The 20,442-nt window shown below is 43.3% G+C and overlaps 1 protein-coding gene across 1 annotated transcript; it reads left to right on the top strand.

The window, feature by feature from the left end:
* The first annotated feature begins 520 nt into the window (after nt 1–520).
* On the top strand, nt 521–20,350 carry LOC115773224 (protein mono-ADP-ribosyltransferase PARP12-like). The gene is made up of 12 exons (XM_030719780.1): nt 521–861; nt 1,202–1,337; nt 2,040–2,766; nt 2,859–2,909; nt 3,000–3,126; nt 3,344–3,509; nt 5,120–5,240; nt 5,326–5,419; nt 6,519–6,594; nt 7,321–7,451; nt 16,966–17,108; nt 17,302–20,350. Exons 1-12 carry the CDS (start codon nt 584–586, stop codon nt 17,631–17,633), a joined length of 2,382 nt encoding a protein of 793 aa, XP_030575640.1. The 5' UTR covers nt 521–583; the 3' UTR covers nt 17,634–20,350.
* Nucleotides 20,351–20,442: the final 92 nt, after the last annotated feature.

Raw genomic sequence — 20,442 nt, 5'->3', positions numbered from 1 at the left:
GTTCATGGTGATTATTCACATTTCAGAAATCCTTTGTAACACGTTAAGTGTCTGCACACATCACAGGAATCGTGTGTGTAAAAAAACAACCAAGTGGAAGGCTGGGTGAGCTGTAACTGATGACCTTTCTGTGTTCTGAGTGTTTCCAGCAAAACTTAATCATCCATGCACACATTTACAGATTTATCTACACAATTATGAACCTGATTACACACATACACAGATCTATACACACACACACACACACACACACACAGACTGAGATAACAATTTTGCTACAGTGACAGCTCCATAGCTTTTATGGCTTATATTTGCTGCATTATACAGATCCTATATTTTCATGTCGTGTTTTTCCATTACTGGAAATATCTCCTCTCTGTTAAGCTGCGAGTCGAGATATAGGATGGATGGAGGTCATTCAGCACTGTGACGCCCCCAAGTGGCAAACAGCAGCATTACAGTTTCGGCTGCGGCTGAAGTCAGTTAAGTTTCGGTTTCCAGTCGTCAGAAATAAGACTGAAGTTAAGCAGCAGCCGCTGCGCTTTGTTCTCACAGGTGGAAGGAAACGCAGAGCTCGGAAACGATGGAGACAGAAATACTGAAAATAATCTGCGCCAATCAAGGAGCGATAGACACCGATGATTTATTATATAATCTATTTCCCGATGATTCCTCGAAGGTCTCGGTGATCATTTGTAACCGAGAGAAATTTGCTTCGTGGTGTCCAAACGGACAGCCGAAGGTGGTGGCCAGGACCCGCCTGAGACTTTGCAGAGTCAAAGACTGCCCGGAGACATGCAGGGATCTGCACCTGTGCAAGAACTTCCTCTTCAGCGGCTTCTGTCAGTTCACTCTGCACAGGTAAATATGTTTGCTCTAAAGTCAGTCAGAGCTGCTGTGACTCAGGGAGGAATGATACTGTCACTGTTTATGTGGGCCTGGTAGGGATATTTTATATGTATATTATAAAATACTGCGGGTTTAAAGGCCTTGAGCAATGACTGGATAAAAACTGTTTAAACATTGACTGACACTGACGGTGCGTTCAGGTACTGCTGGGAAAATCCTACATTTACAGAAGTTTGACACAGGGAACTGGTTTGTTCCCATGTAGCTTTGAAGGCTAGTAGGAAATGTTGCTCTCGGGTGGTGTCTTGGACTCTCACAGTCATGACTAAGCTGTGTGGATTCTTTATAACAGGAGGGGCTGCGGCCTCTGCCACGAGCTGACCTCTGATCACAACCAAAGGTGTCTGAGAGAGCATGAGCTGGAGAGCCTGAGCCAGGAGGAGCTGTGCACACTGCTGCTGCAGAGCGACAACACGCTCCTTCCTGACGTAAGTCTAAAAACACACACGGCACGCACCTGGACAGGTTAGTTTAGGTGGTGGCGGGACGTTGTCGTGAGAGAATGTCACACCCATTCCTTTCACCACCTTTTTAGTTAAATTTGGTCCTGATTGGGATAAAATTGTTTTAAATTGTGATATAGGACATTGGCAGATTGCTGCTGTTCATACTGGAGAATCCAGTGATGAATGATATGATATTTACAAGCACTCCTATGCATATTTTCAATACTAGTTCAGTTGATTGAAAAAGCATTTTATTAGACACATTACTGGTGTGGACATCAATAACACCAAAAAGCATGCAGTCTTTTTGTTTTTCTCTCTGATTTAACTGTAAATAAACAAAGAGTATATAAATTATGAACATAACCTCCTGGTATGTGAACTCAACAGTTCCTTAAATCCTGCATTTTTTTCTAATGGCCAGCAGGGGGACATTCCTCTGGGTTTAAAAGGACTTACCCTTGTATAGAAGTTTATGACCTCAGTAAACATTTTCCTAACAAGCTTCAGGTTGTTATCGTGTTTCATGTCTTATTCTTTTATATAGCATTTTATTAACAGTAATTTATGGTGCCTTTTACAGTAAAATAAGCAATAAAAGCAACAGAAATCAATGGGGGTCATGGCTATAGCCATCTTTTATATACAATCTGTGATTGTAACTATCTTTTCCTCTCCCATCAGATATGCCATGACTACAACAACAGTAATGGAGAGTTTAGCAAATGTATGGATGGTTATGGTTGCAAGAGGCTCCACATCTGTGAGCGGTACGTGAACCATGAATGCAGCTGCTGGAAGAACCACGACTTTAATGCTCCACAGCCGTTAAAAGCCCTGCAAGCTAGAGGCGTACCTGACACCCTCTTTCAGTCCTTGAAGGCTCTCTACTCAAATAAACAGGCTTTGAGGCTGGCTGCAGTCAACGAGTACGGTGAACAAAGGCTGCGAGGGAGAGGTGCTTATCAGGGCAACAGAGGTGGCCATTGGGGCAACAGAGGCTGGAGGGGTACTAGGGGCACCAGGGGCACCAGGGGTACTAGGGGAAACAGAGGAAACAGAGGAAATCAGAGCGGCCACCCAGTGCAGCAGCGAACCAGTTCTCTCAGTGACATCGTTGCCAACATCGATGCGTTGGATCTGTACACCAGTAATGGACTGAATGAGAGCGATGGTGAAAACTCTCCCACCAGTGACGTCTCCGCCGCAACCAGCGACAATGATGCAAGCAGCGAACACGGTGAGAGACAGAAATGGCATCCGAAAAAGGTTTCAGCAGCTGTCAGAGGGAGAGGCGGCAACAGGGGCAACCATCAGCTGCTCCATAAAACTCGTTCCTCCAGTGACATCCACGCTGCTGTCAGTGATGAAGCTGTGAAAGGTCAGAACAAGAGACAAAGACCAGTCAGAGGTAAATAACAGCAGCTGCAAACACGTCTGTGGGGAGATGAACTAAAACTGTTGTATGAAAGAAGTGTGTGAAATGTTGATTGTTTCTTTCAGATAAAACAGAGATATGCATGTACTTCATTAAAGGACACTGCAGACATGAGGGTGAGAAAGTCATTGTTATTATTATGTTTTCTAAGTTTTAACGTAGTTGTTTCTTGACTTTGATCAGCTCTCATTATTCTTTCTTCTTAGATCGATGTTTTAAAGCTCACGACAAGATGCCATACAGATGGGAGGTCCAGCAGGGAGGCCAGTGGACTGCTTTGGAAGAAAACGAGACAATTGAGAGAGACTACTGTAACCCCAGTAAATCATACAGGTACTTATATGCTTAAATTCAGTGGGGCTGTAGTTCTACAGTGATTTATTCTTCAACTCAACGTCTCAAGGTTTTTGGATAAAATGAGCTTTAGCTTGAGCTTTTTCATATTTTCTTTCATGTATATACTGATAAAATAATAGTCGCTCATATTAAACTTTGTCAAAGTTTCAAATAAGTCTGCTGCACTAATACTTTCTCGATTGGTGCTCTGCAGCAGCACCAGCCCGGCCGTACACTTTGACACGATGACCTGCGGACCAAACAAAGTGCGTCGACTCTCGACAGAAAACTCAGTGATTGAGCCGACCTTCACCCACACCACCACGTGGCTTTGGTACTGGGAGGATGAGTTTGGAAGGTGGAACATGTATTCATCGGATGTGAGTAACTGCAGTCTTTGGTTGTTGGTTGGCTGTTTGAGAAAATACCAGAAATTCTAGTTGGGACATTACAACTTTAACGGTCTGCTGCACATCCAAAGGAACTAACTGTGCTTTTGTCTATACAAAAACTAAATATGTTTGTTATAAAGTTGAACTGTTTTACAATACGAGTCTGTGAGGACAATGTACCGGCTTAAAGTCAGGTAAGAGTTTGTCGTCCTGCCAACAAGGAGCCAAAAAGATCTAGAAGATCAAACTGTCACAATAGAGTGATTGCCTCAGAGGTTTACTGTTTGTTATATTCATTATAGTATAATGCTACATGAATGCCCCATTAACGCCACTCTTAAGATAATACATAATTTATGTATAGTGGAATTGAAGCCATTCAAAGCATCTTCTTTCTGATCATTTTGACAAATCAAACCTTAAAGTCTTTCCTATGAGAAGTGCTACATTATAAGAATGGTGCAGCTGGGAAACCGTTCCTACCAGATATCTTTGTGAGGTAGAAAACAGAGAACGAGTGGGGGGAAAAATATCTGCAGCAGAGTTTTATTGAGGATATGCACGCTGACAGCATGCCTCAGCGAGAAAAGCTAGTGGAGCTGATCCGGGTTAAAAATGGCCACTGTACCTCTGTTTCAGTGAAGCCGCTGTCCTAAATGCTGCTGCTGGAGCTACAACTGTGTTTAAATGCTGCACACAAGAGGAAAGAAGTAAAGCTGCCCGAGTTTTAGTCTTAAATTAAATGAACATTCTGATATTTGTCTAAGTTACACTGGCGGTAACTCGGCCCGCTGTGCTTTTCTTTTTGCTCTTCTTTATATCCTGATTTATTTGTTTTATTCTTCATATTTTCCTTCTCTTATTAAGCTGCTAGAATTACAGCTCATCTTGTGAGTTTTTATGCTGTGAATCGAGGCTGCCACGCAATGCGCTCACACACCTCTGAGGAGAGACGAGCAGCTGTGGTGACTGTAGGTGGAATCGTATAAAGTTCAGACTGTCAGAGCAGCATGAAATGATCTGATCCGAACTCAAGCTGATGAACATCTGATGAGAATCTCTTTCTGGAGCTGACATCATACCCACGTTATTCCTCCCATTCCAGGCAAAAAGAATTGAAGCATCAACTATTTAAGGATGAAAGTTTAAATATACATCACCTCCTATTCTGTGTTTCAGTTCAAAGCCTGCTGGAATTTTTACTACTGAAATAAGCACTTAACTTTGATCTGATTGAAGAGGAAGAATTCAATGTCAACAACAAATACGTGCACTGCAGATCTGCATCATCACATGATTTTCCATTTTCCTATATGCAAAATATCTCTAACCTAGCATCACTTTTTGACTCCAAGGCTCCGTGGTGTGGTGGCTAACACACACATATAAAAGACACAAAGGCAGGAAATAAGGGCACATCCAAAAGGACCTTATTGGTCCAAGGCTAGCTACAGTGTTTCATTGTTTTCACTGTTTTTGCTAAGCTAAGCTAACTTGGCAGTAGCTACAGTCAGAGCTTTATGAAAGCTCCAACTGTTCATATTCCAGTGCAGATTTGGTTTGTGGTTAAAAACATGTTTATTTTTCTTGCTTTGCAGGCTTTTGGAGGCAAACCTGAAAACATAAACAACAGAGAGCTGGAGAAGAAGTTCCTGGCTAACAATAAAGCCGTGGTGGAGTTCACTGCTGGATCGCAGTCGTATTCACTCAGTTTCCAGGGTAAACGAAGAATATGGAAACTGTCTCTGTATTTAAAAGTTGTGTTATAATTATTGTGTAAGTTTACACCTTTTTCCCCCCTCAGACATGATGGAGACAAACGAGCATTATGGCACTAAAAGGCTCGTGCGCAGACGGCCACGGTTTGTCGCCGCTGACGTTCTTACGAGGAAAGTCAGGTACGTCATCCCAAAACTGACCAATCTGTTTACGACCCCAGTCCCACAAAAGTTGGGACGTTGTGTAAATGTAAATAAAAATTTGCAAAGCTCATAAATCCATATTCTTCAATAACTTACTATGAGTACTCATTGGGCAAAGGTCTACAGAATATTGCAGACAGATTTTTTTATTTTTTACAAACTTTCTAAATTTAAAAAAATAAAATAAAAAACTAAGTATCAGCTCAATGATGGTTGACCTACAGCCAGATTACTTCCTGTTCCAATATGTCAAATATTGTATAAGTACAACATTTGACAGCAGAGCTCTATAAGCCAGCATCGTCCTGAGATTCCTGGGTTTTACCTTGTTGTTGGTAAACTTATGTTTCAGTGATGTGGGTCCACAGTTTCACAGTTTCTGAATCCTAAAGGATTAAAATAAAATAAATGGCATGTTGTTGTTATTGGGTCTTTTGGTGGGAAAATGTCTGTTTTATTCATTTAAAATGAAATCTTAAAAAATGTGTAAAAAGGAAATAAAGGCATTTCAGTACTGAGCCACATACAGTGTATCACAAAAGTGAGTACACCCCTCACATTTCTGCAGATATTTAAGTAGATCTTTTCATGGGACAACACTGACAAAATGACACTTTGACACAATGAAAAGCAGTCTGTGTGCAGCTTATATAACAGTGTAAATTTATTCTTCCCTCAAAATAACTCAATATACAGCCATTAATGTCTAAAGCAGCTGCAACAAAAGTGAGTACACCCTTAAGAGACTACACCCATAAATGTCCAAATTGAGCACTGCTTGTCATTTCCCCTCCAAAATGTCATGTGACTCGTTAGTGTTACTAGGTCTCAGGTGTGCATAGGGAGCAGGTGTGTTCAATTTTGTAGTACAGCTCTCACACTCTCTCATACTGGACACTGAAAGTTCCAACATGGCACCTCATGGCAAAGAACTCTCTGAGGACCTTAAAAGACAAATTGTTGCTCTACATGAACACTGTTATATATATATATATATATATGTTTTTTCAGCCTTCAAAAACAATGTATCCAAACAAGTCCCACTGAAGGTAATCCTGACCCTTTCTCCCTGCAGAAGGCCTCCGGTTCAGAGTGCTGCTACAGTACCGGACAAGTGGGACAAGACACAGATCCCTGAAACAGGATACTCGGTACTATTAAAACCATAAAATCTAACAGTTATGTCTCTACTGTTTTAGCTCACAGTTAATTTCAGGAGTTTTCTAAATGTTTATGTTAATATAATAATGTACCAGGTTGAGTAACAGAGCTGTTTCTCCATATTTGCTTATTGATTTTCTGACTTCACGTCATTGTTCTGATGTTATGCAAATTTACCTCCTAGAGGTTCCAGCTCTATTAAAGCCTGGGCCTTTTCATACCCATAAACTGTGTCAATATAGCTTTGGTCCTTCCCACATGTATGTGGATATAAGGAGGCAACCTTCCTCAGTAAAAGCTGCTGAATATACAATGTGATCAAATTCAGTTGCACTCAAGATCTCTGAAAAAGCAACGTTCAATATCAAACCTTCAACAGTTTAAAAAAAATGTGCTTTAATAAAAATCCATAATTGCAGTGTTAGCTGAATGGTAGATTACTGTGTTCTTTTCAGCAGCTCAGACACTAAAAACATTTCTATAATTTAAACAGTTAACAGCAGCTATAATCAGCTGACAGCTGGGAGCTGGTGAACACAGTATTCAGTAAATGAGCCATGAGGTAGACACCACAGCTAAAAAACAAATTTTAATCTTTTATAATCTGGGAAAAGTTTCCATATGAAGATGACGGTGTTTTAACGGTGTGATCCAGCTCGTTTCTCTTCACTGTAACTGTGACTGAGCATGTTGAATGTTCCTGTGTTTGCTTACAGCGAGTCTCCCTCCAGCGCAGCGCAGGAGAGTTTAAGAAGGTTGAAGCTCTTTTCTATGAAACCATGAGAGGCTTCGATATTGTCGCCATTGAGAGGATTCAGAACAAAGCTCTTTGGGAAACCTTTCAGCTGTACGTATTTCATTTAATGTCCATCCATCAGCCACTTGTTAAATTCAACTTTTGTTTTGTAACTGTTATAAAGGAGCTTTTTCATTATGGATGTTGAAGAAATGTAAATAACATGAGTGTTGCTGCTTAAGCCTTTTCGTTTCTGCGTGTTCGTTTATCGGACAGGAATGACACAAAACAACGGAATAAGGAGTCCAATTATTAAATTTAATATATTTCAGTTTACAGATTAATCTGGTTCAGAATTGTCAGAGCTGCCTAATGTAGCCAGTCAGTGCAGCTTTACACAAGTCTGACGCCGCTCTCTATCTTAGTTCAACTTTTATACACAAACTTAGACACAGTTATTAAAATATGCAAGATGTTGCCTTGCTTAGCATGTAGCATGCTTATCAGTTCCTTCTTCTGTGCCTCTCACTGTCGCCTGTTAACGGCCTCATCTGGATCCTGTAGACACAAAACATCAGACCAAAACACTCATTCTTTTCCAGTAACTCACCGGCATGTGATTTTGTTGTTTCTCTACTATGAAGTCTTATTTCTGTCTCCTGTGCCGTGTTATTTCAACATCTTCACCTTGTTGTGAAGATTAATGCTGCGATATGCTACGTGATGCTATATTTCGTTTTAAATTTGTTATATTTATGGTATGTCTACTGTGCAGCATATTTACATTCCTTCCTTCAATGTATATAAAATTTTTACATAGTGTAACCCACATACTACTGATCGGTATGAATGGGCCCTGAGTTCGTATTCAACGACATTAATTACTTAACCACTATAACATCACACACTCTACAATTGGAATTAACAATACCACACTTTAATTAGAAAACCACCAAAAACACACTTAAATCAATATTTCGGTTCTTTCAGGTCAATTAACGGTTCAAATATACATGTATCCCCACACACAACAGTCCCAAATAATGTTATTAAACAAAACAAACCCGTTGCAGGCCTGATTCGGAGCTCGGGTACGGTGAGACCAGAAACTTTGCGGTCCTTTCACTCAATTAGAGCCAAAATAAAATAATAAGCCAACAGTACCTTTTTCCAATATGGCGGTGCAAACGTTCAGTCTACGTTGTCCCACACAGGCAAGAAGCACAGGGAATACCCGTCTGGTCGCCGTTTCCCGCGTAGCCAGAGGAACTCTGAACTATAGGTAGCTCAGAGCGCTATCTGGGATCCTCTTTTGTCTGTGTGCGGTAAGAGTCAGCTGAGTCCTGTAGCGATTAGCCGGGCTAGCCAACCGCAGCTTTCCAGACGATCAGCGCGGCTAATTTCCGCTCGATTATCCAGCGAGCAAACCACGACTTTCAAGTCCAAACACTTACAGGCGTAGGCTGCGCCAAATTAAACTGTCCTCCTTCCGTCCACCTGGCCGATGTCCGAACACGGAGTACCAGTTTAACTCTCCATAAAACTTTCACTTTTTCAGTCAAAGTCTAGCGCACCTCTCTTCTCGGGTCTCTCTTTTTCCTTCTCCCTCGCGCACACTCACACCACCTCCAATCAGCAGCCAGTACAGAAACAGGTGACTAAAATGAAACACTAGATTGGCTTTCCTTCACAACAAATGAAATAAACAAATAAAATAGAATATTTATGGCAAATTAATTATCTTAACACCTTAACATTTGAAATTTTAACATTCACATAAATGCATTTAACCACATTCAATCAACTTATTTATGTCCATTTCCTACAGGGCTACACCCTCCCCCATCAACACGTCTGATGTCCTCAGCAGACTAACATCTTAAGTAACTTATTGAACTGCATGGTAACAGGAAATGGGTAAAGTGTTTAACATTAGCTGTCTTTTTAGCCCTTTCCAATCTGTATCACAATACCTCTGTGTACAATAGTCAATGGTTGATCTCGAGATTTTCCTGGTTTATCATAGGTCAACCTTACTACTGGTTTCACTGACCTTTTGGGCCTAGTCCTCTTTGTAGGTAGTCTTGAGCCAGGGCTACTAGACTGTCTTACACCTTCATCACTGTTCGAACCATCGTCAGGCTCAGTGCTGGCTTCATGGTCAGTGTCACGGTCAGAGTCTACAGGAGAATGATCTGGTCGGTCAGAGTAGTTGTCACTCAGTGGAATGCAGTCTCCCACCTGTTCCCCTCTACTCACAGTGTCATCCCTCCTCTGAACCATTTTCTCAAAATAAGTCCTATAGGGTCTAGATGGCAAACCACCCTCAAAATCAGATGACTCACTTGAACTCACCCCTTCACTTTGTATGGAATGATGGGTGCTAACCCTCTCAGGCCGCTTCTGGCTGTCTAATCTCTTTGCTCGCTTATTGGATGCATCCTGCGAGTACTCCATCATTGGGATTCGCACTAAGTCTCCTATAGGAAGAAGATTATCCCTATGTAATGTCCTGACTCTGTCCTTGCCATTCTGGGATTTTACTTTGTAGACTGGCAAGTTTGGCATTCGGGCCACAACAACATAGGGAACGTCACACCAGCGATTCTCAAGCTTGTGTTTCCCTTTTATTCCAAGATTTCTCACCAACACTCTGTCACCTGGCTCTAGAGTCTGGGCCACAAGTCTCTTGTCATAAGTCCTCTTGTTTCTCAAGTGCGACTTGCCAGAGGCTTCTGCAGCCAGCTCATAAGCCTTCTGCAAATCCTCCTTCAGTTTGGTGACATAGGAAGAGTGCTGATGTTCTGCCCTTTCATTTAGATGTGTCCCAAAACACACATCCACTGGAAGTCTAGCTTCTCTTCCAAACATCAAGAAGTACGGCGAATATCCGGTAGCATCACATTTAGTGCTGTTATAAGCGTGCACAAGATGTGTAACATACCGACTCCATTGCCGCTTCTTTTCCTGCTTCAGAGTCCCTAGCATTGACAACAAGGTCCTGTTAAATCGTTCGGGCTGAGGATCACCCTGAGGATGGTACGGAGTAGTCCGCGACTTCCGTATGCCAAGGATTTTCAGCATTTCCTTAATGAGTCTCGACTCAAAGTCTCGTCCCTGATCTGAATGAATCCGGGCTGGCAAACCGTAGTGCACAAAATACTTCTCCACCAAAACCTTGGCGACTGTGAGAGCCTTCTGGTTTTTGGTTGGAAATGCTTGGGCATATCTTGTGAAATGGTCTGTGATCACTAGCACATTACTTATTCCTTTGGAGTCAGGCTCCATGGACAGGAAATCAATACAGACCAACTCCATCGGCCCTGTGCTGACTATTTGGTGCAGTGGTGCCACTCTTTGGCATGGAGTTTTCCTCAAGAGGCACTCTCCACAGTTTTTTATGTAGTGTTCTGCCTCGACAGACATCTTGGGCCAGAAGAATCTGCTTCGGAGCATATCAACTGTCCTTTCCACGCCCATATGACCTAAGTCATCATGCATGGATTTCAGCACCACAGCTCTGAATTCAGCAGGTAGCACCAGTTGGTAAGTCTTTTCTCCTGCACGACTTATACTCAGTCGGTGAAGGAGTCTGTCTTTCATAATCAACTTTCCCATTTCTCGTTTCATGGCAAGTAAGTCTGGGTTTGTCTTGATCTCATCTGGCCATCTGCCACTCTTTATGGCCTCAATGGTTGGTCTTATTACAGGATCTTGTTCCTGTGCTGCCATTAGCTCAGGCTTGGACAATTGCCTCAGATTGTTCAACTCCAAGTTTGTAGAAAAGGTGTAAGCATCAGGCACACAATCTGGATGGGCTCCAAGCTGCTGCGCGTATCTTGGTGAGTCCTCAGGAGAATTAAGGCCACCAACTCTCTGGCAAATAGACTTAACACTCTCCTGAGAGATGTTTCGCATTTCTGTCTTCCTTTCTCCTGGCTCCATCCGGGACAACAGATCAGCATCAATGTTGTTTCTGCCAGGTCGGTAAACAATGTCAAAGTCATACACTGACAAATCTGACAACCATCTATGTCCTGTTGCATTGAGCTTTGCTGACGTAAGGACATAGGTTAGCGGGTTGTTATCAGTGTACACTGTAAAGCGGACTCCATAGAGATAATCGTGGAATTTCTCAACCACGGCCCACTTAAGAGAGAGAAATTCCAGCTGATGGATGGGATAATTCTTTTCTGATGAACTGAGTTTACGGCTGGCAAATGCAACCGGCCGAAGCCCTTCAGGATGCTCTTGATACAAAACTGCACCAAGACCTGACAGGCTAGCATCCACATGCAGCACATATGGCTTACTAGGGTCGGCAAAGGCTAGAACTGGTGCATTCGTGAGGCAGGTTTTAATAGCTTCAAATGCCTCGGTGCACACTTGATCCCATCTGTCTCCAAAGGGATCCCTCTCATCCAAATAGGTATGATTCTGCCCTGTCTTGGGTCTCCTTCCCCGCTGAGTTGGGGCGTACCCTTTAGTGAGGTCTGTCAAAGGGCGGACAATAGCTGAGTAATTGTGGATAAACCTCCGATAGTATCCACAAAACCCTAGAAATGATCGCAAGGTCTTAAGGTTGTGCGGCCTGGGCCAGTTCACGACAGCCTCCACTTTGCCGGGGTCGGCTGCGACACCTTCTGCTGACACTATGTGACCCACATACTTGACTTGCGTCTGACAGAACTGACATTTGTCAAGTGAAACCTTGAGTCCTGCCTCTTTGAGTCTGTCCAACACTTTCAGGAGTCTCTCTTCGTGCTCCTCTAGTGTTTTTCCAAACACTATTAAGTCGTCCAGGTAAACTAGTACCTGGAGCAAGTTCATGTCACCGACGACCCTCTCCATCAACCTTTGGAAGGTCGCAGGAGCTCCAGTGATGCCTTGAGGCATCCGCTCAAACTGATAGAAACCTAGCGGACATATGAAAGCGGTTTTCTCTTTGTCCTCCTCCTTCATGGCTATCTGGTAGTAGCCACTCCTTAAGTCCAGGACGGAAAACCATTTGCTTCCAGATAGACAATCCAGAACTTCATCAATCCGGGGGGTTGTGTATTGATCAGGCACAGTGCGGCTGTTGAGTGTGCGGTAATCAATGCACATTCTGACTTCTCCGTTTTTCTTTCGAACAATGACAATTGGAGAGGCATAAGGACTCCTAGACTCCTTAATTATGCCTGCTGCCAATAACCTCTGTATGTGACGACGCACATCATCAATATCAGCTGGAGCAATGCGTCTGGACCGCTCACGAAATGGTTGCGGGTCTGACAGACGAATTGTATGCTCTACATCTCTGGCTAACCCCACATCGAGTTCATGAGAAGAGAATACATCGGCCCTTTCAGACAATTTCTGACGGAGCCTGGCTTTCCACTCCTCTGGAACAGGAGATGAGCCAAAGTTGATAAGACTGATGTCAAATCCCTCAGACACCAGCTGTTGTTCTGACACGGTTGTAACAACATCAGTCGTGCACAGACAGCCTAAGGTGCTGCCAACTGGAATCGTTACGTCTTTAAGTGATTCGTTTTGCAGAAGAACTGTGAACTGGTTAGCATCCACAGCATTGCTTGGGATTGTCATGGACTGTAACAATACACCAGCGGGAAGAGGGTTGGTAGAAGAAGCTTCTACCATCAAGATCTCATGAGGCAAGGGCTGTTTTAGCTCAACTTTACAGGTTGCTTTACAGCTGCTCCCTGCAGGTAGCACAAGAGAACCAGGACCCTGCCACTTGACACACCCTACTTCATCATCATCTTCTTCCTCAGGGCAAGCACTGTGCACCATCAAGGGTGAAACAGACACACCTGAGGTACCCTCACAGAGCTGGGCTAGCCTCTTGGGAAGGTTGGCACTGGCATTGGTTCCTAAAATCACTGGAGTCTGGTCAGGGCCTGGGGGGTCAGGACATATCAGTGCTAGGACTGACATAGTGGTTGGTGCTCCCACTACTTTCTTTGGAAACTCTATGTCCACCACCACATAGCCACGATATGGGTAGCTTGAATCACTCAATCCCCAAATGTTTAGCCGACTCACAGGGTGAATAGGGATATCTGATAGGTATCTCTGGTACCAAGACTCAAAGATTATGCTGACTCTTGAGCCGCTGTCTAATAATGCATTACACAGGTGCCCATTGACTTTCAGTGGCTCTAAAGATGGTGGCCCAATCAGGCCTTCTGGAAGCCCATGGGACTCCAACACGTCCACTGCACTTTTCCTAATTGTACCAGCCACTTCTTCGGGGATGGTTTTACCTGTAGCTGGTTGGGGTTTACCCCTGGTTTTCTTGAGAACTCCAAGGAGTCTCTGAATAACCTTGCTCTGGTTCTCAGGCTTGTTACACTTTGGCGCTATGTGGCCATTTTCCCCACAGCGGTAACAAAAGCGTTCTTCTGAGTCAGGTGACTGCCTGGCTGATGGAGTCCCCACCGCCATCACAGTTGGAGAAGCTCCCGCCTGACAGGACAGCCGTGTACCTACTTTCTTTTGCAACTGCTTCACTTGTTTCTTTAGGGCAACCACTTCAGGGTCCACATTATTCTCTGAAGCTAGCTCTCTGCTATCCAACTGCTTTTCACCCTTCTCTGTTTCTGCAGGAGAATGGGTAGCAAGTGCTGCAAACATGGCTTTTACTTCTTTGAGTTCTGCTTTCAGGCTCTGTATCTCAGATTGCCTGTTGTCAGCTTGTGGCTTAACTTGAACCGAGCTCACTGAGCGGTTCAGCTTAACTCTGGAAGCTTCATATTCTTCCTCTATGCGAATTTCTCGCAGTAGTTCAAGGAAGGTTGGGGGTTTGGTCCTCCTCTCTCTAAGACGGAGGTTAATTAGCATTAAGTCAGCATCTACTGCACCTTTAAGTAGCTGCTCAACACGTGCGGTGTCCATACTGTTAACTGGGATACCACCTCTTTGTACAACTTTTGTCAAAGCACGCTCTAACCTGCGGAGAAAACCAGACAACTTTTCCCCAGGTTGTTGCTGCAACAGTCTAAAGGCAAAATACAAGTCATCTCCGGACTCTGCCAGTCCAAAGGCACTCTCTAATGCCTCTAAACATCCTTCAGGGGTCACATCCGGATCAGATAAACGCACTGCTTTTATCACATCTAACGCTGGCCCCTTTAAACTCTCTATGACTCTCCTCCTTTTTTCTTTTGGAGAGCCAGGACTCTCTTCGACCAGCAGGTATGCTTGCTCTACCCAGTGGTCAAATTGTTCCTCACCGGCTGGGGTGGGGATGTTACCTGAAAAAATTCTCAGGCGTCGGTGTCCTGCATTCTCTGGGGATGGTTTAACTGTTTTGTCCAGCAGGTCACCAACAGCACGCAAGATGGACTCAGTAGGAGACACTGGCTGTGATCCAGCCAATAAAGCTTGCACATCCTCGGCAGACTTTCCTTCAGCCTCCAACAGAGCTTTCAGTTTACCAGCAAAATCTTCCTCAACCCCAGGAGTTTCAGCTACTACACAAATTGGCCATGCTGTCAATCCATCGGGAGAGCGAACTTCTTTTGGGACTGCTGAGTCAGTCACTTTTTGTCGACACTCACAAAGCACTAACACTTGATTGTCTGTGTCACTTAGCATTCGTCCTCTGACTCTTACGCGCCCAAAACACTTGATAGTCTGTAGTGCATCTTCTATCTGTGCAATCTCTGTGTGCTCTGGAACTACAGTCAGTAAAGCATGACTTTCATCTAATGTCTCTCCCCTACACCAGTTCTTCAATCTGGTCACTAGGTTGGTATCCATGTCAAAGATCCTCTATTAACATTCCCTCATGTAATACAGTTAGAAACTCAATACATTTTTTTTTTTTTTTTTTTTGTTTTTATACACATCAAATATAACACAATCCCAGCGGTGCCTCCATTTATGTAACCCACATACTACTGATCGGTATGAATGGGCCCTGAGTTCGTATTCAACGACATTAATTACTTAACCACTATAACATCACACACTCTACAATTGGAATTAACAATACCACACTTTAATTAGAAAACCACCAAAAACACACTTAAATCAATATTTCGGTTCTTTCAGGTCAATTAACGGTTCAAATATACATGTATCCCCACACACAACAGTCCCAAATAATGTTATTAAACAAAACAAACCCGTTGCAGGCCTGATTCGGAGCTCGGGTACGGTGAGACCAGAAACTTTGCGGTCCTTTCACTCAATTAGAGCCAAAATAAAATAATAAGCCAACAGTACCTTTTTCCAATATGGCGGTGCAAACGTTCAGTCTACGTTGTCCCACACAGGCAAGAAGCACAGGGAATACCCGTCTGGTCGCCGTTTCCCGCGTAGCCAGAGGAACTCTGAACTATAGGTAGCTCAGAGCGCTATCTGGGATCCTCTTTTGTCTGTGTGCGGTAAGAGTCAGCTGAGTCCTGTAGCGATTAGCCGGGCTAGCCAACCGCAGCTTTCCAGACGATCAGCGCGGCTAATTTCCGCTCGATTATCCAGCGAGCAAACCACGACTTTCAAGTCCAAACACTTACAGGCGTAGGCTGCGCCAAATTAAACTGTCCTCCTTCCGTCCACCTGGCCGATGTCCGAACACGGAGTACCAGTTTAACTCTCCATAAAACTTTCACTTTTTCAGTCAAAGTCTAGCGCACCTCTCTTCTCGGGTCTCTCTTTTTCCTTCTCCCTCGCGCACACTCACACCACCTCCAATCAGCAGCCAGTACAGAAACAGGTGACTAAAATGAAACACTAGATTGGCTTTCCTTCACAACAAATGAAATAAACAAATAAAATAGAATATTTATGGCAAATTAATTATCTTAACACCTTAACATTTGAAATTTTAACATTCACATAAATGCATTTAACCACATTCAATCAACTTATTTATGTCCATTTCCTACAGGGCTACAATAGCCACCTCAACATCACCTGTTTTAGCACTTCTTGCCTGGTAGACTGAAAATTTGTATTACACAAAAGTACAACCTTGCCCTATTTCAGCTTCAGTTTATATTTCTTCTACACAGTTCGTTGATGTTTGGGACATCACAAGTCACAGCAGTTCTTTATTCAAATCCTGTTAATGGTTTTATCCATCCATTTTCTTCCACTTATTTGGGGTTGAAGCCCAGACCTCCCTCTCCCCAGTGACCTTCAGCTTATCCGGGGAACACCGAGATGTTCCCGGGTTAGCCGAGAGATATAATCTCTCCAGCCTGTCCGGAGTCTGCCCCGGGGCCTCCTCACGTTAGGACATGCCCAGAACACCTCACCCAGAAGGCACCCAGGAGGTATCCTAATCAGATGCCCAAACCACCTCAACTGACTCCTTTCAATGTGGAGGAGCAGCGGCTCTACTCTGAGCCCCCCCTCGAATCACTGCACTCTTCACGCTATCTCTAAGGGAGAGGCCAGCAACCCTTTTCGAGGAAGCTCATTTCTGCCACTTGTATCCGCGATCTCATTCTTTCAGTCACTTCCCAAAACTTTTTCCTACTTTTTCCACCGTTGGGAGCATTTTAGCATTCAGTGTTCTCCTGCTTCCCACTTTAACCTCTGAGGCTGTTGCTGCAGATGTGCGTGAATACTCTTTATGAGCTTGATTTTGAGTTGTTTTCTCTACTTCAAGGCAGAAGAATCAGATGAAGAGCAAAAAGAAAGGTGGAAAAGTGACTGAAAAAAAGCTTTTTCACGGCACTGACTCCAAATCTGTGGACACCATCTGCTACAACAACTTTAACTGCAGAAGTCACGAAACCCCTTTTGGCAAAGGTGAGTTGAAGAAACGTTCAAGCTGAAACAGTCATTGATTATTAAGCATATGGTTTTAAATATAAATGCATTTAATTGGCTTTGCATGTTTATCAGTGAAGAACTTATCTTTACTTATGGCCCTGCTGCCTTTAGCCTCACATACATTATTTATTTATTTTTTTAAATGGTCTCTTTTGGTGTCCAAACACAGGAAGTTACTTTGCCCGCGATGCCAAATACTTCCTCAGCTACACCAACGACAGTGATGTCAGAATCATGTTCATCGCACGGGTGCTGGTGGGAGACTACACCCAAGGGTCCTCCAGCTATTGCCAACCTCCTTCCAAGGATGGAGGGTGCATACATTTCTATGATAGCTGTGTGGATGATGTAATGGATCCCTCCATATTTGTGGTGTTTGACAAGCCCCAGATCTACCCTGAGTACCTGCTACAGTACAAGGTCCCAGACACGTGTAGTGGTGTCGCAGCACCGGCACCAAAGCCAGTGGTTCCAATAAAACCAGCTGCTCTATCAGGTTAACAACCCAGCACGGCCTCTTCCGGGTACCAAACCAGTGGCACAATCAACCAACCCACACCAGCATCTCCACCCCACCCTGAAGGAAATCGTCTGATTCTTCTGTAAAATTTAATGACCACGCAAATGTAGATGAGCTAGTAAAAGTATTCCAGAAAATCAAAAACTGACCACGTGTATTAAAGTATTTTAGGTTTAGTTCGAATGATGACGAAACTTTGCTAAAAATGCTGAACAAGTGGCACCAAGACCCCCGCCCCCGGCAGACGTTTTAGGTCATTTGAACGTTGCCCGTCTCGCAATCGTGACACTCTCCAAACATCGAATCCCCGAGAAAACACACAGGTCCTACTGTCCGTGCCTATAGTTCTTCTTTGACCTTTACCTTCATGTCCAGGTCGCCGAGATTCAAACTCGTCCGAGATTTTGAGTAGATGCATCTATGGAGTGAGTTTGCACGTGCTAGATCACATCGTTCTCGAGTTATCGCGTTCACGAGAATTTTAGAAAAACTTGACCTCTCACCTCTGACCTTGACCCAATTGGGGCAAAAATGTATTCAGGTGATCTAGGGGTCACTGGCCGTGTTTCATGCACATTTGCTATGAATTGGACCAGAGGTTTTGCTGTAATATTGTTAACAAGCAAACATACCAGAAACGATACCCCACCCCCCCACCCCAGATGTGGTGCAGGTTTCTGAAGAATGCTTCAGAGGTGTTAAATGATTAATACTTTATGATTTATTGTTTTTGTTGTTTGTTGCGTTTGATACTGAACTTTTCCACCTCGACCAAATGTAAACTGACTTTTTTAAGCTCGATTTCTGCAAGTTTCCAGCATTTCCACTCACTTTGTTTTTATGTGCAATTTGAAGGTGTACACAAAAACAGGCTGGCACAGTCACATTTGTCGAGGTGTTTACAGAAAGTACACAAACTTTTACACAGTCTTACTATAACGATCGTAGTGTATGTATGGATATATCTCTGTATGTACCCTATCTCTGTATGTCTCCACCTTAACAAGTGGACCAATCTGAGTGAATTTTTCCAAGAGCTGACTGTATTGGAAGAAACACCTGAGTGCTTTCCTCACGATTAGCTCGGAAAGTTTTATACATCGTCTACATTTAGTGGTTATCATAAATGCATCATACTGCATGAAGTAATGATGAAGGCCACTGTGTCAGATTAGGCCATTAGAGTCATGAATTCTTGTAATGACTTGGCTGAGACACATGATGGACCACGTGATGGTCCCTGATGACAGCTTTGCTGTTTCAGACAACCTTTGTGATGTCAGCAGGGACAAACTCCTGGGAACACGGCTATAAACAAACAGCAGCAGCATTTATGATACTCGCTGCTCTGTGTTTGGAAAAGCGTGAAAAAAAAGTAAGAAAAATAAAAGAGAAGCATGAAGGCGATGCTTTACAACTTTACAACTGATGTGACAAAGTCAAAGAGTACCTAGCTGCCATGCCTGCTGAGTCACCTTAAATGCTTCTCCTGTTCGGATGCTCACCAGGCTGAGCAGGTGACTCACATTTCATAAGGCTGTTGCAGAGGCCTGGATTCAAATCTGCCCCTGTGGCTTTTGCTGCATATCTTCCCTAGCTTTATTGTGGAAATGTTGCTCTAGTGCTCTAGTGTTTGGAAAGCCTGTGTGTTTGCACACTCACAGTGTGTTTGTGTTTGCACTCCCCTAATTGATGTGGCACCGCTTTGTCATCAGCTATGATGATAACTTCTGATGAATTCTCGGGGAGATGGTCGCTGTGTTGGATCTTCTGGTGCAGCCAACACTCGTTCGTGCCTGCTCGCTCCGTGTGGCAGTCTGTTGGTTCACAGTCTGACCACAAATGCAGGAAAAAAGTTGATAAAAAGCCAAATTTGGTGTTAGAAGATAGCTGGTGGTTTGGCTATTACATTCTGTATATTGCATTCCTCTTTAGCTCTACTTATAGACTTCGATGCTAAAAGCATACCTGGACAGAATAAAAAACCCAATAGAACCCTCTGTGATGGATTGACCTCCTCGTAGCTGAATCTCAACATTACTGAAGCAGTGTGGGATCATCAGAGAACAGAACAAAAGGCAAAAACATCCAAAGAAGAGCTTTGAATGTCCTTCAGGAACCCTGGAGAACTATTTCTGAAGAAATGGCAAAGCTGCCTCAGAGATTTCAGACTGTGCTGAATAAAGGTGGTCATAACAAAAACTGACTTTCAAGCTTGTTAGATTTGTTTATATATGGTTGCACATAAATCATATATTTCCTGTTTTCCTAGCAAAATACAAAGAAATGAAGGTTGGCTCAAGACTTCTGCACAGTACTGTACTAGCTTTACAATGTTTAGGGGTTGAAAATGATCCGTGTGGACTGCTTATATGTGCTTGTATCTTGTTGACTAAATCCACAAAGAGCAGTGAATATTAGCGCAGTAGCACAGCTCAGCTGATCACAGTCTGTACACAAAAATCTGCTCACAAAACAATTTATTATGTGACTTGTTTCTAAGTTATTTTTTTCTCCCATGCTGCACTGCTACACCCAGTTTTAGGGTTCAACCACCTGCCAAATCCCACTTTAACCCCTGGTTCCGCTCAGTGTCGCAGCTTTGCTTAGATTACAACTTTTATTTCTACACTTTGCATGTCTGTGTATTTTAACAGAGTGGCATATTTAAACCAATAAAATATCTTTGCATTCCTGATGTTTGAGAAGTGTTTGTTTGGGATGAGAGGTTAAAGATGGCATTTACTCTGGAAACTGTTAAAACACTATAACTTTGACTTTATTGAAACT

Source organism: Archocentrus centrarchus, chromosome 23 (assembly GCF_007364275.1).
Source record: "Archocentrus centrarchus isolate MPI-CPG fArcCen1 chromosome 23, fArcCen1, whole genome shotgun sequence".
In the NCBI taxonomy this organism is placed as follows: domain Eukaryota; kingdom Metazoa; phylum Chordata; class Actinopteri; order Cichliformes; family Cichlidae; genus Archocentrus; species Archocentrus centrarchus.
The sequence above is the reverse complement of the archived record's forward strand: the minus strand, read 5'-3'. Positions and strand labels throughout refer to the sequence as shown.